Here is a 24,882-nt window from a genome sequence, read left to right as displayed (position 1 = left end):
CGCGTGGGTCCTCTTACCTCCATAAGGACAGCCCCGACGGTGGCCTTGCCGACGCCAAACTGCTGTCCCACGGATCAGTAGCTGTTTGGAGTGGCCAGCTTCCAGACAGCGATGCCGACCCGTTCCTCTACTGGGAGGGCACGCTGCATGGCAGTGTCCTGGTGCCTGAGTGCAGGGGTGAGCCACTGGCACAGCTCCATAAATGTGTGCCGGCTCATCCTGAAGTTCCTGAGCCCGCGGTTGTCGTCCTACTCCTCAAGCACCAGCCGCTCCCACCAGTCGGTGCTGGTGGGGTAGCTCCACAGGCGGCGGCGTGTGAGGTGGGGGGGGTTCGGGGTGCTGCAGGGTTGGGGGTTGAGCCCTGCTCCCCTGGGGGCCGCTCCTCCTCCCGTGTGGCAAGGAGGTGCTCAGCTGCCTCCCGCATGGCATGGATCAGGGCGAGCCCTGCTCCTGCCGGGAGGGCTGGGTGGATCTCTGGCGGCGGCTGCTGCTGCTGCTGCTGCTGCTGCTGCTGGGGGTCCATGACTGCGTTGCCCGAGGTCTGTGTGCCTATGACTCTTCAGACTGCGTGCTGTGCAGGCTGAGTGTGTCTGGGAGGGGCCCTTTAAGGGAGCGGCTAGCTGTTGCCCCGGAAGTGCTAGTCCGCCCTGTGACCCTGTCTGCAGCTGTGCCTTGCACCCCTATTTTGATGTGTGCTACTTTGGCATGTAGACGTTCCCTCGCTGCGCCTATTTCGATGTGGTGCTGCGCAACATCGAAGTTGAACGTCGACGTTGCCAGCCCTGGAGGACGTGTAGATGTCGCTACATCGAAATAAGCTACTTCGAAGTAGGCTTCACGTGTAGACGTAGCTAAGGTGTGTTATCATTAAGTTGAAAATTGATGTAACGTAAAATTACATGAAAACTATTGAGGGGTTATCTAGAGAAATTGGCTGTCAGTGTTGTTTATGGTGTGAGATCTGGAGTGTGGTGAATGACTGATTCTTTGAGGTTGGAAGAATGTAATGTGAGGGGTGTCTTGATTTTAATAACCTTTCCTTGTAAAGTCTAATTTGGATAGCAAAGAGGGGCTGGAGAAGTGAAGGTCACTGTCTGTGGCTCCATGCTAAAGCTAACATCATGGTCCAGATGTGCATATTTGTTACTGACTTGGTGAAATCTAGTTATAGGTTATACCACCAATTTGGGATGTCTGCCCAGTTCTCTGTCAATTTGGCCTCAGAGACTGTCCCTCTCAGCTGTAAAGCATAACACACATCATGAAAATATTAACCCAGATTGTAAATCTTTCAGTGCCACTGTTTTCCAGTGTCAGCTTCACAAAGATTTTCAGCCTTTGGTGGAGGAGCTAGCAAAGTTGGGGGGTATCTCTCTATCAGTCCATCATCCTCTCTTTCCCTACAGCCCCTCACTCCAGGTGCTACTGCTGCTTTGTGCTTGGCCTTTTAGCCATAGTCCTTCTCTTCCATGTTGTTGAAGACTTCCAGGTGAACTATCCTGGGCACTCCTCTCTCTGCCATCTGGTCCATGCCACTTCCACACTGGCTGGTAGGGGATCCCAGGTCTACCCTCCAATCTGGGATCGACCTTGGGTCTTCTCATGAGTAGCCAAAGGCTGCCACTTTCTGCTTTCCCCCTGAGTCTTTCCTACCTTTCTGACTCTTCCACTTCCATAGGCTTGCAGCCCAAACTCCCTTCTCCAAGGGTACCTATCTCGATAGCCCCATTTCCTTTTTTCCAGAGTGTGATCATAGACTATTGCCCTGCAGTCCCAGTCTGTTCTCAGTTTTGGGACAGTATATAAGCCTTCCTGTTCTTGTCCAGCTGAGCTTCATTTTAGCAAGCCCTGCTCCCTGGCTGCCCCTCCAGGTGCAACCTGAGGAGTTTTTGGCCTACAGGGCAACCTTGACCTCTCAAGCTGTGTGAGAGTAGTACATCACATCATGGCTTCTCTTACATTCCTTCTTCCCTGATGTAACCATTCATGGCCAGCTGTTATTTGGCCAAGAGTGCAATTTACTTTTACATTAGTAACACAATTCAAAATGTGATTTATGTGGGTCAAAGTCAACTGAAAGTTTTAGAAAGTTTTTCACCTCAAAAGGTATGTCCTTTTGCATCAAGAACAATGGTTGACAGCCGTCCTTAGTTATGTTAGTTTTTGTCAGTGGATGGCTTGAGTGTGACACATCTTGATTTATGGGGCCTCCTGGAGATTCCTTGGCATATCATTGTCTAATCCAGGCATTGCCACAGTGGGGGTTGTGACCTCTCTGAATTTGCAAGGTTATTACATGGTGGATCACAAATTGTCAGCCTCAACCACCAAACCCTAGTTTGCTTCCGTCCTTTTTAAATGTTACATATTAAAAAAGTGTGCTTTAATTTACAAAGGAGGGTTCGCGTACACAGGTTTGCTTTGTAGAAGGGGTCACCAGTACAAAAGTTTGAGAACCATTAGTCTAATCTGTGAAGTCTATGTTTCTCTTGTTTTGGAATTCATGATTATGAATTTATCCTTCAGTGGTAACAATTACACGTTATTTAGCTATTTCAGCAGCTGAGTTCAATACATATGTACAGTATAGGAAGAGGCCAAAGAGCTGAAAAGAAATGGAGTTGATTCTCCTTCCTCCCTTCAGAGACTAGGAATGAGATCAGGAAAGCCTCTTTTTTTTCTCCCCCCAACCTCCACATCTGCTTATGATAAAATTGTCTTCCAGATGCTATCCCACTCCATTTATTTTACTGTACGGCTGTTATCTAGTTGGTCGATAATTGGATTTAGAATAGAAAACCACATCACAATAACCTGTTTATATCATTGAAACTAAAACACTCCAGTTGTTCTGTTTCCTCGGATTAGCTTGCAATTAAGCAGTAAAGTACAAGGGTTTGGCTGACTACCCAGACTACAACTATACAATGAAATAAATTCAACTTTATGAAAATAATTTTTTTTAACACTGAGTTTTTATAATTTTGAATTTGAGCATTCTCACTTCACACAGGCTCCCCACAAATTCGATTTATTGCTGTCGCACACAAGTCACCAAACATTGACTGTTGCAGCAATGTATTACGGGAGCCTATCCCACAGTTCCCTGAGCTCTGAAGCATTCTGGGTATTTTCACTGCTGCAGCGTGAAAAAAATGCCCTGCAAGTGGCTGTGCGTGTCTGATGACCTCTTCCTACATTTCATTTCTATCATTCCCCTGTTGTGCTAAGCAAATGTCCCTTTTTCCAGGCAGGATCTTGCTTGTATAAGTGATTTTACTTTCTAGAAGTGAGGGGAGAGGGGTAACAAAGCGGTTAGAGAATTTGCCTGCTGAACCCAGGGCTCAGTGTTTTTCATAAGAGGGTCTTCCCACTCCAGACCAGTGATCTGGAACGGATTAACCCATAACTCTGAAAAGAAATTGTCACTTAAGGCCTGAGCCAAAGCCCATTGAAATCAGTGGGCTTCTCTTCATTGACTTCAGTGGCATTTGGACCAAGCCCATACTGAGTTAATTCTAGAGCTAATACATTGACTTCAATGACCTATGGATCAAGGCCATACCAAGGTATTCCTCTGTCATGTTTATTTCTTGATGCTCCATAATCTACAAATGTGTTATACTGAATGTCTGCCCTCTCAACTTTCAGTGGCACTTCCTGTGCCTACCATGGTGCAAACCCCCGAATATCTTAGGCACCGGGGGAGATAAAAATCATTCCCACCCTTGGAGTTGTAACTGCACACAGTCCAGGCCTGGCAGCACCAAACAGCAGACACATCCTTTTATTGGGTCGGGGGCCACCCGTGTGATGTGGCTGAGGGTGGGAAAGACCCCAACTGCGTGGCACCTGTGGTGGTAGGAGGGGGGTTCGCACACAAGTGTAAACCTCTGAGAAGAAGTTTCTCTGCCTCTTATTAAGCACAACTTCCACAACAGCCTTGCTGCCATGTGGGGCAGTGGCTGGCACCAGGCAGCACAGAAAAAATTACCAAGTGTAGAGGAAGAACCACAGACTCTGTGCCGGGGCTATTTGCAATGCATAGATGAGCTCACAGCGCTAATAGCAAAGAAAAGCTGCGTCTACATGAGCCGGCTACTTTGAAGTAGCCGTGCCAAGTTTGAAATAGCGCCTGCCACGTCTACACGTGGCGAGCGCTATTTCGAAGTTGAAATCGATGTAAGGCGGTGAGATGTCGAAGTCGCTATCCCCAACAGGAGATGGGAATAGCGCCCTAGGGCACGTGTAGACGATCCGCGTCCTGCAACATCAAAATAGCGGGGTCTGCCATGGCGCCCATCAGCTGAGGGGTTGAGAGACGCTCTCTCCAGCCCCTGCGGGGCTCTATGGTCACCGTGTGCAGCAGCCCTTAGCCCAGGGCTTCTGGCTACTGCTGCTGCTGCAGCTGGGGATCCATGCTGCATGCACAGGGTCTGCAACCAGTTGTCGGCTCTGTGGATCTTGTGCTGTTTAGTGCAAGTGTGTCTGGGAGGGGCCCTTTAAGGGAGCGGCTTGCTGTTGCCCCGGAGGTGCTAGTCCGCCCTGTGACCCTGTTTGCAGCTGTTCCTGGCACCCTTATTTCGATGTGGGCAGCTTTGGCATGTAGACGCTCCCCTGCAGCGCCTACTTCGATGTAGTGCTGCCTAACGTCGACGGCACCAGCCCTGGAGGACGTGTAGACGCTATTCATCGAAATAGCTTATTTCGATTTTGCTACATCGAAATAAGCTATTTTGATGTAGCACCCCGTGTAGACGTAGCTAAAGAGAGACATTTTTTGGCCTTTCATACAAACATGACCCCACAGCCACAGGCTTCTTGGTCCCAATGTGATATTCATGGTCTTCCTGTTACCTAATTCCTGCCCATCCAAGAGCATCAGCCAGAGCAGAGCACTGCAGGGCATTGTGGGTTACATATAGGGCACTTCTGGAGGGTAATAAATTCGATTTTGAGAAGTGGCGCTTCCCCACTGGCCTTTAATTGAACTTCTGAATTTAAGCTTGATGCTATAACCCATCAGGTACTGACAATATTGTGATATCAATATTAGTGCTCCCTAAATCAAGCTAATGATATTTCAAGTGAAGACAGTCATGTGGTAATATCGATCTAACTGCTTTAAATGAGAATTTCTCGTAGTGTAGATGCAGCCCCATAGTTGTATGTGCTTACTGTAGGGTGCTGGGTATCACAGATAGAATCCCTTTCTTTTTTAAGCGGTGTGACTTCCAAGCCTGTCTTTGTCTCATAATTTAATTGTAGCCACATATGTAGAACTCATGGTTTAAAATGTGTGTTTTGCATCTGGTTCGATATGTACTACAGGCCTAATTTATTTTATCTTGAATCAACTTTAATTTGTTTCTTGTGCATTAAATAAAACTTCTATAAAGATAAGTGGGGAAAATTCTGATAAAAATAAGTTTTATATTTAAAAAACAACCAAAAGAACGTTTAAAGAGATCTGAGCAGCTTACTTTTATTTCTAATGTTTTAAGTCATCTACAGTCTATGGCTCAGCATTAAATACCAAATGAGTCAAAAATTAATCTAGATTTACATTAGTTTAATTCTGTACATCAGTGGAATGACTAGTTTTGCATCTCCATACAAGAAAGCAGACTGATCCCTTGTGTTCAGAGAGGAGTGATACTCTGGCTAAGACGAGGTTAGCCTACCTGGTAACAGACAAGACCCTATGTCCAATATGGTATGATAGATCATAATTCTGCGGGATTTCTTTTTCTTTCATTCTGAGGGAAGGACTATATAAGGCATTTTGGCTAGCCAGAATAAACTGAAATTTGGTCTCTACTGGTAATTCCTCTTAACTAGTGCAGCATGTGAGTAAGCATTTGTATTCCATGAGGTGCTAAAGGGCCTTGAGATATTAGTAATGCAGCTTAAGCTGTTGTGAAATGATTTTTTCTTGGAAAAGAGCAAGGAAGGAGACAAAGGCTGCATCTACACTATGAGAAATTCGAATTAATATCCGTTTTGTAATTCTGGAATTTATAAGTTTGGATTTGACCATCCTCTCTCCCCACATGCTCCTCACAAAGTCATCTCATTGCTGCCACACTCAAATTGGCAAACATCGACTGTTGAAGTAGGGCATTGTGGAAACCTATCGCACATTTTCCTCACCCCTGTATCATTCTGGGTATGCTTGCTGGTCTTTGAATCTTCCCACATTGCATTTTCCTTATTCGACTCCCGTGCTAAACAACCATCTATTTTTCCGATTGAAAGGAAGGGAAATTAGGGTATCTACACAGACTACAAAAAAGTTTACACAAATGTCTTTCTTCTGTAGTTGAATTCTCAGCTGGCCATCCCATGATTGCATCCGAACCCTGAAAATAATACAGGGACCCTGACGGTGTTCTCAAAGTTAGAAAAAGGATAGGAAAGTCTAGAAAAAAAAGATTTTTGACTTTATTGAAAATAATACGGAGACCCTGAAAAGCATGAACAAAGAGAAGATAAGAAAATTTTTCAGAAAATGGAGTTGCTGATGAGGCGAGTCTTTGGCTTTCCAGTGCACTATTATGCTTCTCTGCAATGACTGTATTCTCAACTGGCCATCCACTAAGTGTCCTACTTCCCATCATTGCATGTGATCCCTGAAAAATAATACAGGGAGGCTGGACTGTATCTCCTTCCTTCCCTCCTCACCGCTACCCACTGTATCAACCCTGGATTCTATTTGTCTGCTCAAGGCATCTGAGGAAAGTCTTACCTATGAAACTCATGACATTTGGTAGTCTCTAATGTGCTACACAACTGCTTGTTATTTGTGATGCTACAGATTAACACTGCTACCCTTCTGAGACTACAAAGATCGTAAATATCCGCTAGAGAACATAACTGCAATACACCGATAAATTTGCTTCCCTTCTGTTAACTGCGCTTTCTTTGAATGCTGCTATGAAAGCATCAACATGAAATTCCTAGGGAGCTGTCTCTGCAGTCCTTAATCATGTAAGTTGTGTGCTGACATTAAGAATTGAACGCATATGAGTAAATGTGGTATATGCTCTGTGTCATTATCTAAATTGTTGATGAACATACTGAACAGAATGGATTGCAAAATTGATTCCTTTGGAACCCTGCTTCTTATGCCCTTTCAGTATGATTGTGAACCACTGATACTGTGACAAGGTCCCTATCAGTCCTCTAGGGGTTTCTGCGCTTCTTGGTGGTTTCATGTGTGCATCAGAGACTCACAATGGCCTCTTAGTTGCCTAGGTCCTCCCAAGTCAAGGGCCTCTGCTTACCAAGTCATTCCCATCACAGCAAGCCCGCAGTGAGGGGGAAGCAGACCCCCCGTTACAGGGTTCATACTCCCCATTTACCCAGCATGGCAGCCTCCATGGAAAGGGTGTGGGGAGTCCAGGCCCACCCACTAACCTGGAGGACTCTGCCCTAACTTAGCAACCTGTCCCTGGGCCACTTCACTCACTGCTTCCATCTGGTACCTGGTCGTACTGCTCTGCTCTGAAACCTCCAGCCTTTTCCTCCTTGTGCACATCTCAACTCCTTCCCCTTCCTGCCTGGAGGGGAAACCTTTTACAGTGAGCCAGCGGGCTGTCCCAGCAGCAGGTGCCTGATAGGCCCAGTACTGCAGGCTGGTCCTTAATGAGCCCCAGCTGTGAGCCTAGTTAGAGAGTAGGAAGGCATTGACCCAGTTCCTAGCATACCTGCCTTCTGTTAGGCTCTTGCACTGCCCACATTCTCAGTCCTTAGTAGGCTCCTGGTCTGCCACAATGCCCGTTTTCTCTGAGAATGGCTATTTAACCAGTTATGCACCCACTGGATAGTAGTCCCAATAGTTCATTGTATTTCCTTAGTTGGATAAGAAGATCTTGTGAGACTGTTATCAAATGTTTTACAAATGTCTAGGTTTACCCTATCTATCCCTTCCCCCTTATCCACAAGGCTTGTTATCCCATCAAAGAAAGCCATCAGGTTGGTTGATTTGCTTTGTTCTTGACAAATCCATTGTAACTGTTCCTTATCACCTTACCTTGCAGATGTTTGCAGAAATTAGTTACTAGTGATCATCATGCCAATGAACACCTTAATATTTTCTGTAAAAATAATTGTTAGGTTGCGAAACAGCCAAATTAACATCTGGGAGACCAAACTCCATTATAATCTACACTACATCAGCACCAGCCATGGTACTGTAAACTTACTAAACTCTCCCACAAATATTTATTTTCTCTGAGAAGGGAGGGGAATTTTCATGGTCATTTTCCTCCTTTGACTAATCTTCTGAGGCTGCCAATATGGGTGTTAATTTGTACTAATTGTAAAGGATCGTTTTTTGTTGGCATACATAGTTCTTTGGTCATTGGTTCATGAAAAATCAAAATATGTTATAACCCAACACACTCTTCCTGTAGTAGAATGGTACATCATCTTAATACAATTTTCAAAAGTGTCTTAAGCCTGAAGTTTCTAGTGTCTAGGTTGCTTTCAAAATTGGATTTAGGCTGAGAAATCACTTAAACTTTTGCAAGTTGAACTTGTAATCTTTGTTCTAATGAAGTATCCAGACTGATTGCATCAACTTTTATTTACCAGTAAAGTATCCTAAGAGGTTGGAGACTGGTTGGATCAGCTCTGCTTTACTACTTCTCTAAACAAAAGAAACAAATAAATCCTTGTCTCTTAAGCAATGTTCCTAAGTCAAATGCCGCTAACCGCTTTTTTTTAAAATGTGACCACAGAAGCCCTTGTTTTGGTCAATGACTCCCAGTAACTTTGCATTAATCCAACGATTAATATACAATGTGCTAATAAAACAGTTTCATTGCATTTTGCATTGTTCATTTTATTTGCACCATAAATTTCCTGAGTAGTGAAAAGTACTGGGGAGGAGAGACACACAAAACAGCTTCTATTGGACTACTGTAGTTAACCCTGTGGAATGTTGTAAGGATTTCCCTCTCCCCCACCCCTGTTTTCTCTCTCTTGATACGGCAACATTCTACAAGACTTCGTATTTTCCTTTTATACCTATTGGGTCTGCCATTTGTGAATAAAAGCCAGCCACACATGGAGAAATCTTTCAAATAAGTCTGACGTTATTCTTCAGCTAGTGGAAATGTTTTCTTTTTTCTGTTTCTGTAACAGCAGAGAGTGTGTCTAACAACCTTATTGAACAGTTTCAACATGGCTATGTTCCATTCAATTAAATTTAAGAATGAATATTTCATAGCTAGTGATAACTAGACTGGGTTAGATGGATTTAGACAAAAGGTGGGAAGAATTTAGAAGGGTCATGTGAGCTGGTGGAGTGATTCAGCAGAAAAATTCCAGATGCAATCAGAGGTCTTTTCCTCAGCACGTTATGATTACGCCAAAGTAAATTAAAATAATGCAGTCACAAAAAGGAAGAAAAATCTTCAACAATAAACTTTACCCTAAAATCCATACCAATTTTTGGAACAATTACTAGATCCAAGTTCCTCCACATCTTCTCAGTTACTTTTTCTTTTTTGCTGTATGTTGTCACACCTGCCTTCGTTTGCATGCCCTCTGTGGAGGGCTGGATTATAGCCCTGTGTTGAGGAAGGTGAAGTGCTCCACCATGAGCTGCAGTAGACAAACTGCTCATTACAGGGCACCGCATCTACTGCGGCTTGTGTAGCTGGCTAGCTCTGTTTGTCAGGAAACGAAGATGCAAACACTTGCTTCCATTTATTCCCTGACCCTTCCCTCCTTTCTGGGGCGCACACAACCTACATTTCTGTGGCAACCCTGAGGTAATCCTCCACAGGTAGGGGAAGCAATTCTGACCATCCCTTGCATAGAATACATGAGGGGTCAGAGATGCTTCTTACTTCGTTCTCATTCTCCACCCCTGTTCCCCATATGCCCACATAAGGAGTGACCAGAACCTAGCCTTTTCCTAGTCTATTCATGGCAGAAATCTTGGTGTAATGCCTTTCTATAAATCATCAGGCACGCAACTGATTTTAGGAGAAAAATAATGAGGCGCTCTAAATAGCATTTTAAACCAGGTAACAGTAGAAGGGAATTGTCTGAGCCTGGGATATTCTTTCCACATCATATGGACAAGAAAAAGAACAGCCCAGTTTTCAAGAATCAGTTTAGGGATAGGGCTTTGGTGCAGAATTTTTTTAAAATTCTAGTTTGGACATTTAAAGATTGGTGCTGTTCAATGAATACACCACCTATACGTATTCTGACATAAGCCAGTTAAAATATTTTTACTATTAGCAGTTCAAATGAGCTCTGCAGATAAAGTGCCAAGTGAAACAGAGTTAGCAGCTTTTTAGAAACTCTGACTTAACAGTCCAAATCATGAAGCACCATTTTAAATGACATAAAGGAAAACATTGTCAGGAAAGCTGAAAGCTCTCTGAGAACAAAAATCTTGGCATACTACATATGTCACTGTTCTATATGTGTCACTGCCTGTGAACGTTCAGAAACCGTCCTCGACTTTCTCTTCTGACAATGCAAACTTTTTATTGAAGTGCAGATTCAAAGTGAGGGTAGACCTATGCTCTGAGATACCAGTTGAAAACAAAATATCAGCCCAGTGTCCGATTGTGCTTAAGTCATGGGCTGTTGGTAAGGACATGTAACACAAATGCGTGCTCCACAGAAAATGCCCCTGCAAAGGAAATTTGTTGTCCTTTATAAACAAAGCTAAGCATAAGTCACATGCATGAACAGTGAAATAAGTATGTCCTTGCAAATATGCAGGTACTAAAATGCCTGTTACTTGTGGGACCAAGTACATGCTTCTTCTAATTAGGCTATGTGTACCCTATCACTGATGTCCATATAACTTATGTCACTCAAGAGCGTGAATAAGCCACTCCAAGTGAGATAAGTTACACTGACTTAAACATTGGTGTGGATAGTTCTATATTGACAGGAGAGTTGCTCCTGCTTGTTGGGGTGGATTGATTGAGTCAACAGGAGAGCTGACTCTCACATGGCTTAGAGTGGCTACTCTAGAAGGCTTACAGTGGTGCATCTGTAAACTCTCTAGTGTAGCCACAGCCCTGGAGAAATGGACAGCTGTGCTGTTAATATGTGTGACTAAATCAGGATAATCTGAATAATGGCAAATTCAGAGGATGATGATGTGTAAGGTCTCTTGACAGAAGTATTAATTTGTTTTTTATATTTGGAATCCAAGAACAAAAAAAAGAACATTTCTTCTATTTTATAAACATACCCTCTTCAACCTGCCCCCCAGATGGCGTTTGAACTTTTCTTCATAAATTATGTACATTTCTTCTCTCACAAACTATTAGACCGAAGTGAGAAACAAAGCATTAAACCAAAATGAGAGGGAGAAAAAACACTTTCCACAGTGCAGAGCTTTATTCCCAATCCTGAATTACATAGACTCTGAGACCCATATAATACAAGCAATCCCTGGAGGAGAGGGGAATAATTGGTTGACATAACCTTAGGATTAACCACATAATATTGGTCTAGAAAAGTACAGATAGTCATCACATCAGGGTTAATTGCACTTGTGAGATTGCACCTCATCCCAGGGTTGCTCAGTCACCCTCTACTTTGGATTTAAGCTTGCGAGCGGCCATCTCTGTAAGGCACAGATGGATGTTTTTCATCCCTTCAGACCAGAACTTCAGGTTTGCAATCCCTCTGCACCTCACTCCAATTTCCCCAGCAGGTCTGATAGGATCCAGGACATGTGGTTAATCTATTCTCCAGCAGCTGACCCATACATACCAGGTAACCAAATTTCACAAAGCAAAATACAAATTCAAACAGGCCCACAGCAACACATACTGACACTAGGAGATTCAATACTGACTCCAAAATGAAGGAAGATTTACTAATGGGAAGAGAGGAAGACTAAAACCAGATACATTGTTTGCTAACATAGGTACCACTGGTTGTTTACTTGTGTGATACGACATTTATCAATTATACCAGAGAGAATATGGAGCTCTGGGAAGCATGTTAGGAGGAGAAATGGGACTGCCCAAGAAAGAGCATTCTGTCAGACATGGATCTCCAGGCATGTCTCTGTTAGCCTTCTGTCCATCTCTGATGTTTCTTCACTGAAGGAGGAGGGTTTACCCAGAGCTTACTACCCTGGATTTGTATCAACAACTGTTTTCCCCCTCACTACCTGTTTCCCCTCTATGGCAGTTGTAAGTCCTTTTTTTGTGCCACCTAAGTGGTACAAAGCAATTTCACCTGTGCTGTGGATCAGACACTGGGCATGTTCAACTTTGAGGACACAAATGAGTAATTATGTGATAGGCATAAAAGAGTGAGTAAGTTAGAACAATGGCTCTCAACTTTCCCAGACTACTGTACCCCTTTCTGGAGTTTGATTTGTCTCACATACCCCCGGGTTACACCTCACTTAAAAACTACTTGTTTACATGCTCATACACACAAATACAAAATGTCACAACACAGTTATTGAAAAATAGCTCACTTTTGCACTTTTACCATATACTTATAAAATAATTCAATTGGAGTGCAGATATTGTACTTACATTTCAGTGTGTGGAGCAGTATAAACCAGTCATTGTTTGAAATTGTAGTTTGTACTGGCCTCCCCATTGCTTTTTATGCAGCCTGTTGTAAAACTAGGCAGTTATCTAGATGAGCTGATGTATACCCCCTGAAGATGTCTGCATATCCCAGGGGTATGTGTACCTTTGTTTGAGAACTTCTTGTTTAGAAAAGTTAAATCAGGAGTTCTCTCATAATAACAGAACACCCCTGTACCCCCGCATCATCACCACCACCATGAAACTATAAGAAAACAAATTTAGAGCTGTGGAAACAACTTTTTGAAACAGTGAGTTATTAATATACACCCCAGGCTACTGAGATCAAGAGGTTAACTACTCTCAAATTTGGAGAATTTGATTTCATTTCTAGCAGCACACAAAGGTGCACTGAGCACCTTGAAAAACAGAAGAGACATTGTCCCTGCATGAGGCTGTTACAAAGGTATAAGATCTGTGACAAATCTCTCATCAGCTCTTTAGGGGTTCTGTGCCTCCAGGCAGCTCCTTGTGTGCCTCAGAGACTCAAAGAGGCCCCTTTGTTGCACTGGGTCTTCCTGAAGGCAAGGGTCTCCTTTTACTGAGCCATTTTCATCACAGGCCACTCCTAATTGGAGGTAGAGTAAGTCTCTGTCCACGGGTCTCGAGCTGCTATGGTCTTGCCCTATTTGGGTAACTCTCCAGGGGAAACGGTGAGTGGAATCCAGTCCCACCCATTGCCCAGGACTCCGGCCCAGGGACCTTAGGGAAGGAGGGAGCTGGTGGGCTTTTGCCCCTGCCCCATGGCAGCAATATTTCCCTGGGCCTCTTCACTCCCAACTTCCCTTGGCATCTTCCACCCCTGTGCCTTGTTGCTGGTGTGGCTCGGCTCGGCTCTTTTCTGTTCTGTTTTGCTCTCAAAACCTCCAGCCTCCTCATCTCTGGGTATCACTCCACACCTGCCTGCTGCCTGGGGAAAGCCCTTTATAGGGAGCCTGGAGGCCTTACCTGGTCGCAGATACTTGATTACATCCTGTTGCTGGCTGACTCCTGATGAGCCCCAACTGCCTATCCACCCTGCAGGACTGCACCCTCTGGGAACTTGGGAGGGGAACAAAAAGGAGTTCATCCAGCACCCTCCATCAGGCACTTGTCAGCTGCAGTATGTGATCCGCCAGACATCCTGCGCAAAAATATGTGACAAGGCCATGAGGCAAGGCAGTAATGGTGAGTAATCTCTGTAACACCATAGAGTTACACAGCAAAGGCACAAGCACTGTGAAGTTGTAAAAGGCATTTGTCCTCTAAAAGAATATCTACTGCATGTAGCAGATAGCATAAAGCTATACTGAGGATAAAAGCTCTCTCACTTACTAAATGACTGGAATTAGAAAGAAGCTTACCCAGGTTATTTCAGAATTGTCCATTTGAGTTTTTTGTTTGTGTTTTTGTTTTGTTTTTTGTTTTTTGCAGCTGTGACATATCGGGTACAGGCCAGTGTTGGAGGGCCTGAGATGAGCTAGCAGGGCTGTTCATGTCCTCTGGTGTGTCAATTCCTATCTGATAGAAATAGTTTATATCAGCAAACATCGCCACTCTGCACCTAATAATAGACCCAATATTAGTGCAAGATTTAAGAAGTTACTCCGTTCCTGCCACGCTGTGTGCTTCTTATTTTCTTTACACTTAAATTAATTTCAGTTAACTTTTCTCATGCCATTTTAATGCAGGGACTCATATGGAAATGAACATCTGATATATGGTATTTATGGCCAGTTTTGTGTGAGCACTGAATTGTTAAAATGTTGTCAGTGTTTTTCTTGGCATAACTTCACCTCCTGCAGACCACAGTAGCTGGGTGAGGTACAGTTGTTAATTTACCAGCTGTAGAATGTGAGCCAGTCTTTGTTTTAATCTGGACAGCAAATGCATTGCTGTTAGTATCCCCTCAGATACATGTATAGCCATTTGGCTCTGAGTTTTATTTTGTTTTTTTAATTAATAAATCATGGGAGAACTCCAGATAGTAAATGTCATAGAAAGGATAATGATACTCATGGCTAGAGATACTGACTGTTACATAATGTGCATAAGGATTCTGAAAAGAATGCTGGGGAGCTATTGCCAAAGAGTGTTTCTCACAGGTAAAACTGGGAGGTGTTCATGCAAATCATTTTCCGCATGTTTAAAGCTAAAAACCACTGTTTTCCTGAGTGCTTTGCCGAGATTCTAGTCTATTGTTTCAGAAAGACAAGATGGGTGAGAGTTTTTCTGGGACCGACTTCTTCTGGTGACAGAGAAGATTCTGAGCCACACAGAGCTCTTCTTTACATTGGCAACATGCTGCCGATCTTTCCTTAAGCTACCTCACCTGAGGCAACAGCCATGTTGCAGACCGTTACTTCTCAGTGTCTTTTCGGTTTGCAGCCAAGCCTCTTCGGACCAACATTTGCATGCAGTTACGACACGTCTACCTCCCACTGGTTAACATTTTGTGCATTTATGTGCATTTGTGCTAAATGAAATAGCTCTGGGGACTTGGGTAACACCAGTCTTTTGTACTGGTACTTGCCGGTACTGAGTACTGGCATCTAAGCAGCCCCAGCCATGGTATTTCCAGAAAACGTTTTTTAAGATAGCTGTTGTGAGAAAGTGAAATATACTTTTGGTTATAGAATCCATACAGACAACATTTGTAAGTAAGGATTAAGCTTTTACAGGTACTTCATGAACCCTTTAAACTTGTGTGTTGGCTAGTACAACATGTGCCAGATATTATCTTAAGAGCTTTCTGTGCATTTTTACTTCTCTCTTTCTCCCACTGTTTTACTTTAAGTGACCAAAATCCTCCCAAATTGCAGCTTCAGCTATTTTTGTAAAAACATAGCCATGCAGTGATTGTTGGTATTCTGGCCATAGTTCAAGATTTGATCATCAGGTAAAGAGAAGATCGGCTACCAACTCAAAAGAGAGCAATGATAGCTGTACATACCTTGTGCTCCTTACCTCCCCAACCCCATTATCAGAGATGCGGCAGAACTATCTGTCATAGACCATTGGGGGAATCCTTGTAGGGTGGATTAAATTGACTTTGTTCTTGTTTTATGCTGGTGACAAGGAAAAATAAGTCTTCACCAGATATCAACATCTGGTCCCTTTTTTTAAAAAAAAATTAAATCTTGTTTCTTATTGAATAAATCTGTTCTTGATATGTGCTCAGAAATTCATTTGGGTACTCCCTGGGAAATTTTCTGTTGCCACAGTGAGTCATATGTTACATAAAATTATATGCGGGTGGGGGGCGGGTCGGAGAGAACAGGACAAAATGCCTAACTATGGGAAGTACCTTCAGATCAGCTTCAGCAAAGATAGTCATGAGTATTCTTGGATCTAATGGATAAGTTTTATCCTGTCTCTTAAAAAATACCGTATAGACGGTTGGTAGTAGTGTTTACTGTTTTTTGTATACATTCCTAATATTTCTGTATATTTACACACTTCCATTGAATATTTTAAACCATTAGTTTTAGAATTGTACTTCAAACATTGCACTTAGTTAGATTATTTTGTTTTGCTATACAAATATATTCTGAATTTTCCACTCCACTTCATTCTTCCCTCCCAGTTCCACCCAATCCTGTGAGGCTGCTCCCTCATCCATTCAGAGTCCCAGGCATGCCACAGAACAGATGATTGTGGCAGGTGGGAGGTGCAGGAAGAGAATTGGAGGCGCTGATCAGCGATGCCCCCCAGCAGCTGCTAGCTGCTGGGGGAAGCTGATACGGGGCTGATAGCATGTGCTCAACACCCACCGTTTTCCCTTACTGGTGCTCCAGACCCCAAGCACCCGTGGAGCTGGCATCTCTACTTTATTCCATTCCTTATTTCTGATCCTCGCCAGTGGCAGTTTCCTTCTCAAGCCCGTCTGAGTTTCCCTCTTCCCTTCCCTGCCAGCATCCCATCCCAGTTTTTGCCTTCTGTACCTGCCTTCTCCTCCACACTTCTTTCTCCAATCCCCCCTCTCTCTACAGATGTGGCTCTTATTTTCTCTGCATTCCTGTCAGACAGCTTCCACCTTCACTCTGTATGGGATCAGCATAGAGGTGTCACTCAATGCTCAGGACAGACCATTTGCTTTCTCTGTCTCAACCCTGTCTGTAGTTGCAGGGAAAGTCCTGCTTAACCCTGGGATGAAGCATGCCCAAAGTTCTTGAAATCATCTGTGAACTTTGCTGCTAACCTCTAAGAAATCTCTGATGAGCAAATTCAAAGTGCAATAACTTGTTTAAACTCTGGCAGATTTAATTGGGCGGTGGGTCTGTGAATAAATAAATAGATAGTATAAGGCAGACACCCAGCATGGAAAATTTCATATCAAATGGTTAAAGCATGGCACAGTTCTAAGTCAGTTCAGTGCCTTATTGTGGAAAGTGTCTGGCAACCTTTTTAACAGATTGTGCAATGTTTATCTTGCTTCGCTTATTTCAAGCAAGAAGTAATGTATTTCAGTCTGAGAGAATGAACTGTCCCAGAAAGGTAAACTTGTAATTTTATTGCCAGTGATTTGTAACTCATAAAGTAAATATAACCAGTAGAAACCTTCTGATTTAGTTTCTTGTGGGTATTTCATTTGTGTTAAATGATAGGGAGTACATTGCCAATAAGTGAGCTAATGCCCAGATCCACCCATTTAATTTCACACACTGGAATTCTACTACATTGATCTGAGTTAATCTGTTTATGCTGCTTGTTACAAATGCCTTTACTGAACACTCACTTCCTTTTTTTTATATAACTACCAAAGCCAAATGTGCAGGCATGCACCTGTCTTAAATACTCTCTTTTGAAGTTTGAAATATATTTTAAATTGAAATGGTATGGTATAGCTTCAAAACCCTTCCAGACACACGCGCACTATCTGCTTGCTTTTAAATGGCACACATTTGATCTTATGAAAGGTACATCTATGCAGAATCTAGGAACTAGCCTCCAAACTGGGACCCACACTAGTTGGGCTTGTGCCCCACTATCATTCTAACCATGGCAGTTGTGGCTTTAGCTGTGAGGCTTGTGGGAGAACGAGGGCCAAATAAGGGTCAAATTCCCACTTTTGTGAGGCAAATGCAGCACACGCATCCCCAGCTGCAGCACACTCTCATCCACAGCTGCCCCACACCTCAGTGCATAGGAAGTGATGCAGTTTCACTGCATGGGCCAAGGGACAAAAGCATGGAGGGTTTTTCTATTCTCCAGCTACATAAGCACTGTATTAGGGCCCCACACCTCTGCAGTTGCACCTCAGCTTGGGAAATGATTTCTCACTCATGCATCTCTCCAGGGTCTTCCTGACTTTTCTTACTGGCTCTGGGTTTTTGGCTTAAATGTTCAGTCCTGTTCCTCCAAAGTTGACAGGAGCTCTGTAGGATTGTGTCCTAGAAGCAGTATTTCTGAGGTAAATTACAGGTCACCTGAAATAGCTAATATAATTTTGCTATTATCTTTGTCGTTTGTGTTCTAGTCACATCTGGGAGCTTCGTAAACCAGGAGCTTGTATTGTTAGACATTTATACAAATGCAGAAAAATAAAGATGATCAGTTTGTAATCCAAGTATGAGAGACAACAGGTGGATTCAGACAGATGGACGAGGAAAACTTTGTTCTGGGATTATGTTGGTATGACATTGACATCATAGCTTCGCCTATGGATGTGAAATTCAGAGCATTTTTTTTAATCCCACAGTCTAAGGAGCTATCGCAACCCTCATGTAGTTATTTTTGTCTTGCAAATTGTGAATTCAATTCTATTTGGTCTATTAATGTATCAAATCCTTAACTTATTTCTCGATACGCCTATGGAATATCCTTTTAAGTGGCCCAGTTCATTTTTCTTAATTCAGGGTGATGTTTCATCCCAGAACATGTTTACATCTTTATCAATTCCTGGCAATAAGTGTGTGTTAATAAAAAAAACTTCTTCAATAAAGCTCTTTATGGAATGAAGAAAACAACGCACAAACTGTTAGAAAAATATGGCCCTGTGTGAACAAAGTCCTTAATGAGCGTAGAAGAACTGCAGTCAATCTATAAATACTTTCTATTCTTTTTGTTGGGCAGGTGACCCCAACTATTACAATCTTAACTCCTCTTTTAAATCCCATTTCTCACATTGTCATATTTCATTATGTATTTTGTAAAATACTATTGGCACTTAGTTTAGTTTAACCAAAGCAACTGCGAATAACACCACAAAACTTTATCACAACAGATTTTCATGTTTGTTTTCTGGGCTGTGATTTGCAGAGGAGATAGGGCCAGGTATATACTTCTGGGAATTACTGGTTTGTTGAAATCACCTTTTTAATTTATCCTAGTTTAATTGATTGGATCCAGTGGAACTGAATTTTAAGCCTCAATAAGACACATTGTGCATTTTGTAATGGTTTTATTTCTAGAAGACTTTCACTAAGTGTGCATTCAAATAGTCCATTCACAGAATTGTTTCATGGGAACAGAGAAAGTGTGCATTGAAACAGTCCATTCAGAGAATTATTTCATGGGAAAAGAGAGTCCATTTTAACTGTGAAGCTTGCAAATCCAATGTTATATTAACTAGAGTAAATAGTTGTGTGATCTTTCTGCTAAATTGGTGTATTGGCACTTTTGAATCAAAATGAGCATGCAGAATCTACAGCAACAATTCAAGATTGTGCACATTTAGAGAAACTATAGAATGTAATCCTTAACCTAACTTATCCAGATAATTGAAGCTGTTTTCTGGTTATCATCATCATCATGAATACATTGACTGTGTCTACACTAGAGAGTTTTGTCGACTAAAGGGGCCTTCTGTTGATGTAATTCAGGGAGCATCTACACCCACAAAGCGTTCTGTCAACAGAGTCTCAACAGAACTCTGCATTTGTCTCAACAGTGTTTTCCCTGGAAAATTTGAGGAATAACACTTCTGTCAACAGAGAGGGCTTCCAGTTCACCCAGCAGCCCTGTTTGCAGAGCTTCTGGTCAGTCATTCTGTTGACGGAGGGCAGGGCAGTCTGGCTGCTTTCTGTCAACTGAACAGACTGCTGTGGCACCTGCTTTTGTGTGTAGATGCACTCTGTCAACAGAGTTTCTGTCAGCGCAACTCTGTTGACAGACGTTACTGTTGACAGATGCTTCTAGTGTGGACGAAGCCTAAGGTATTAATTACACTTGTCAAGTGGATAATTTTTCATTGCCTTTTACCAAAGCAGAAAGTGCTGTCTTAGAGGTTTGTCCAGTTAATCTCTCTTTATAAAGGATAGCACTTGTAATAGAATTTATTTCTTGATATCTATCAAGCGTTTATTTCCAGTGGCGCTGAATGTATTGTCTTACAGCCTGATATGCCATTCAATTCTGTAGCATTTTCTATTTGAAGCAGTAGCACAAGAAATGCCCCAGTGCTCTGGTAATAAGGAAAGTTAGCACAATCTGTCTTGAAAGCATTTCCTGTGCGCTTTTTTTTCTCTGCTATAGTATGACTTTAAAACACGGACCAAAACATTTCACGTTACTCAGTTGTAACTGAATGCATGTATGCAGCATTGCTGTAGCCATGTTGGTCCCAGGATACAGGAGAGACAAAATGGGTGAGATGATCTCTTACTGAACTAACTTCTCTTGGTCTTAAGAGACAAACTTTCAGCTTCATGGAGAAACAGCTGATCTATTTCACCAACAGAAGTTGGTCCAGTAAAAGACTATCTCACCCACTCTGTGTCTCTGAGACAGTGCATGGTTATTGTAGTTTAGTAATGCAAGAATGTAAGAGCTGGAGAGTCACATGTCAGGAAGATAGAAATAATATGTTGTTCTATTTTCTTTTCTCCTTTAGCAACAAAGCCTTTAAGTGTTCATTAACTTTCTTCTGGAAGGATCATCATAATTTGGGTTCAAATCTATTTGAATCTAGAGGTAAAGAGGATTAAGGTTTGAGGGATGAGTACACTGCAGCTGGGAGGTGTGACTCACAGCCTGTGACTCATGCTAGCCCAAGCCACCACCAGAGGCACAATATCCACACTGCTACTCATAGGCACAGGAAGCAGAGGTACAGCGGGTGATGCAGCACCCCCAGTTTTGCACCCAGCTCTCCTGCACCTGAGGGTTGGTTGTATTTCTTTTATTATAGACAGTATTTTTTTTTTCTTTTAGCAGTGATGTTAGAGGTATTTTGGTGACTCCAAAAGTACTGGAATGATACCCCAATTCGCAAAGATTTCTTCTGTAAATTTCACTGCTGCTAGGATATAGACACAGATAGACAGACAGATGCCATTTTAAATAGAGTCCAAGAGATAGAGGAAAACCCCAGCTTACACTCAGGTTGCATTCTCACGCAACCGTGCGTAAGTCAAATTTTGTGCTGATTGAGGTCTGCATGGGTACAGGGGATAGGCAAAGAGCTAGCCCAGGGAGTGTGGGTGCCCTGCCGCCTTCAGGTCCCCCTGGGCTGGGGCTGTGAGTGACAGAGGGGCTTGGCAGACGCAGCAAAAATGGTGATGGCTCTGTGCATCTGCCAGCTGGTACAATGGTGCTGCTTGCAGCCCTCACCCTGCTTCTTGGTTCCCGAATCCCCCCAGTTTGGGAGCAGGAGCTGGGAAATTGACTAGTGCCGCTGTGATTGGTTCCAGGGTCCCATGAGTGGTGGGGAGCTGGGACACCGACTGGCATGGCAGCACCTGGCTCCCATGGCAGCAGGGAGCCAGGTGCAGCAGTGCTGGTCAGTTTCCCAACTCCCACAAGCATAGGGGAGCCGGGAGCCAGGAGCCAGGCACAGATGCTAGGAGCAGGGAGCTCAAGGACCTGGCTGCCACCTGGTTCCCAGCTCCCCACCCCTTGAGGGAGCCAGGAAACTGACTGGTGCTGCTGCACCTGGCTCCCAGCTGTGGCTGGCTCCCAGCTCCCGCCAGCAGCAGAGACCCCAGAGCCAGGTGCAGCAGCGCTCGTCAATTTTCCAGCTCCCCCAGGCTGGGGAACCCAGGAACCAGGCAGCAGGGTGAATGCCTTGAGCAGTGCTGCTGCACCAGCCAGTGGGTGCATGGAGCTGCTGCTGTCTTTGCCATGGCTGCTAAGCCCCTGAAGTTTTCAGATGGGCAGCAGTGAGTGGAGGGGGGCCGGGGAGGCAGCAGGGCCTGGTGGGAGGGTGCAGCAGCCGGGCAGTAATGGTTGATTTTGACTCGCATTATTCCAGGAAACATGCAAGTTGAAATAATGTAAGTCGGGGGTCTACTGTACGTCAGGTTGTTCTTTTTAACTTGTACAGTTCAGGCACTGAGCTGCTAAGTTAGTCTCCTCATCTGTTCCCTGTGCGTTCCCAGAATCCTTTGCAGTCTTTAAACATGAAAACAGTTCTAGAATGTTAAAAATCACTTCATGTCAAAACTCTTCTTTAAAAATGTGCTAACTTCATGCTTGGCAGCCTTACACTGTACACTTTGAAATAATTAAGCTCATATCCTGTTAGTAGTAAAGTCAATGTGCCAGTTTAAACACTTGTCATTGTGTCAGCTCAATGCAAGTCTATACTCTGTTAACCAAAGGAATCAAATTCAGATGACGCATCCAAAGCCAGAGGTAACAGTCCCCAGAGAAAACAACTGAAATCTACTTCCTATAGTGTGCTGTGTACTTTCCATTAAACTAACTGAGCTATTCAGGGATCTAGAAGGAGGAGGTGGAGAGGTATGGCACTTTCTCTTTAATTCTTAAAGAGCAAACTGTTGCTTCTGTGAAAAATAGTAAAAGGAAAAATGACATACAGCTTGTATATATTCCCAAATAGTGTATGCATCATGGGATGTCCAATAGTTATGTAATTTCACCGCTCATTAAAGTTGCACAAATAGAAGGCAAAAAAAAAAAATGGATTAAGTGGTATTTAAAGGATCTGGTTAAAGAAAACATTACATATTTTAGTAAAATATATTTTCTTTTTCTTTTAAAGTAAATGCAGACTACAGCAGTCCTGAAAGGTGACAAAATACAGAGAGAATAAAATTTGCTCTTCATAGTACTGGTGTATCCTTGGGCTGCAGACTTTTCTGTACTGCCCATCCATGTCTGTTGTGATTATGGGAGAGCTGGAATATAATTCTACTTCCATGACTCTGTGGTAGGTTTTCTCCCTGCTAAAAATACCACGCAGCATGTAGATTGAGATAGCGTTTGTACATCTGTCCTCTTGGAATTGGAGTGAGAGCCACCAGATTTAAATTTTGGTTCTATTACAGTTTACTCTCCCCACTAAATAAATTTAGCGTTTGCTAACTGATTTTTTTGATCAACCAAACAATGTTCTGAAATATTTATGCAAGAACATGCTGCTAGGATTGAGTCACTTATACTGTAATTACATGGCAGCAAGATTTTTGGTCACAGCTGTACACATCACTTACACATTCCTTCTTGAAGTTGTGCTCTCCAATGCCTTGCAAAGAATGGTGTCCAGATCAGTTAATATGTTAAGTCAAAGCAGAATTAGAACTAACTATGTCTTTTTGTTTTGTTTTGTTTTTTTTCAATCCACACAGTGTGAAGGGAGCTGATGCTGGCAACGTGATCAGAGTATTTGTACCAGATATCGGGATGTTCATTGCTAGCTTGACCATCTGGCTTGTCTGCAGAAACCTTGTGCTGAAGCCAGTGACAGAAGATGCAGCTCAATACAACATGCAATTTGAAAATGAAGAAATGGTATTAGATGCACATTTATAACTGTATAATGTTTATTATATGTTTATATTATCATAGTGCCGAAAAGCCCTAATTGCTAATCCTATTGTGCCACATGCTATACTAACACAAAACAAGAAGGCAGTTACCATTCCAAAGAGTGTGTATTCGAAGGGTCAGACTAGAGTGAGAGATGCATATAGAGGTAGACAGGAGACTATAAGGAAATAACTAAACAGTAGTGGTTAGTGTGACTTTAGTAGTGTGTTTTAGGGGCTTTGTCCGAGCTGAATTTGGAATGTATCTCATGAGTATATTTAAAAGTGACCTTAGGGTTCAGAAAGCTTTTAAGGAGAAAAGCATACACATCATTGTCCCAAAGAAGGAAAATGGGATGTTAAAAATTGGATAATTAGAGATTGAGCAAAGGTGCAAACTTTTGCATAAGGGTCTGAATTTATCAAATGTTGAGTATTCTGATCCAGGATTTTGATTGGTCCCATTATGGTGACAAACCAGCCGTGTCATTTGGATATGTTTCTTTTCCAAAGTTTGAGGGTATTCATACTGAGGGTTTTGTTCAGACTCACTATTAAGTATTTTGCAGAATTGCTCGAGATTGTTGCTTTTGTCCGTATTTGCCAATGCCTAATATCTAGGAACCGTGACATATGAAAGGGAAAATGCTTTGTGCACCTTGGTTTTCATAAAGAAATTTAAGTATAATTTTGTTGTCTTTGTCTACTCTGGGTTCATACTGGCTTTATGGGCACAGAGGTTGGCAGACAAGACAAGATTCAAGTAGAAGATTCCCTAAAGCTAGAGAAACACATTAACCGAGAAATAAAGTAGCCTATTTGGTCACAATAAGGATTGGCTCAAACCACATAAGTGTCCTATGTAAATCTCAAAGGCTATGTCTACACTAGCCCCAAAATTCGAAATGGCCACGCAAATGGCCGTTTTGAAGTTTACTAATAGAGCGCTGAAATGCATATTCAGCGCTTCATTAGCATGCGGGCGGCCGCGGCACTTCGAAATTGACGCGCCTTGCCGCTGCACGGCTCGTCCCGACGGGGCTCCTTTTCGAAAGGACCCCGCCTACTTCAAAGTCCCCTTATTCCCATGAGCTGATGGGAATAAGGGGACTTTGAAGTAGGCGGAGTCCTTTCGAAAAGGAGCCCCGTTGGGACGAGCCGTGCGGCGGCGAGGCGCGTCAATTTCGAAGTGCCGCGGCCGCCCGCATGCTAATGAAGTGCTGAATATGCATTTCAGCGCTTCATTAGTAAACTTTGAAATGGCCATTTGCGTGGCCATTTCGAAGTCCCCTTATTCCCATGAGCTGATGGGAATAAGGGGACTTTGAAGTAGGCGGGGTCCTTTCGAAAAGGAGCTCCGTCGGGACGAGCCGCGCGGTGGCGAGGCACATCAATTTCGAAGGGCCACGGCTGCCCGCATGCTAATGAAGCGCTAAATATGCATTTCAGCGCTTCATTAGTAAACTTCGAAATGGCCATTTGTGTGGCCATTTTGAAGTTTGGGGCTAGTGTAGATGCGGCCAAAGAGATGTTTTTTAAAGGACAGCATGTCAATCTGGTTAAGTACCTTGAATCTCATTTTCCTGGCCTTT

At 43.1% G+C, this 24,882-nt stretch overlaps 1 protein-coding gene across 3 annotated transcripts in view; it reads left to right on the top strand.

Moving 5' to 3' along the window:
* PIEZO2 (piezo type mechanosensitive ion channel component 2) overlaps positions 1–24,882 on the top strand; it is a 443,043-nt gene that overhangs the window by 229,095 nt on the left and 189,066 nt on the right. For all 3 annotated transcript variants that reach the window (XM_074987458.1, XM_074987460.1, XM_074987459.1), the window contains exon 5: positions 23,111–23,273. In XM_074987458.1, coding sequence (XP_074843559.1) covers positions 23,111–23,273 — 163 coding nt within the window. The remainder of the gene's footprint in view (positions 1–23,110; positions 23,274–24,882) is intronic.

The sequence above is a fragment of the Carettochelys insculpta genome, chromosome 2, assembly GCF_033958435.1.
Source record: "Carettochelys insculpta isolate YL-2023 chromosome 2, ASM3395843v1, whole genome shotgun sequence".
Classification (NCBI taxonomy): Eukaryota; Metazoa; Chordata; order Testudines; family Carettochelyidae; genus Carettochelys; species Carettochelys insculpta.
The sequence above is the reverse complement of the archived record's forward strand: the minus strand, read 5'-3'. Positions and strand labels throughout refer to the sequence as shown.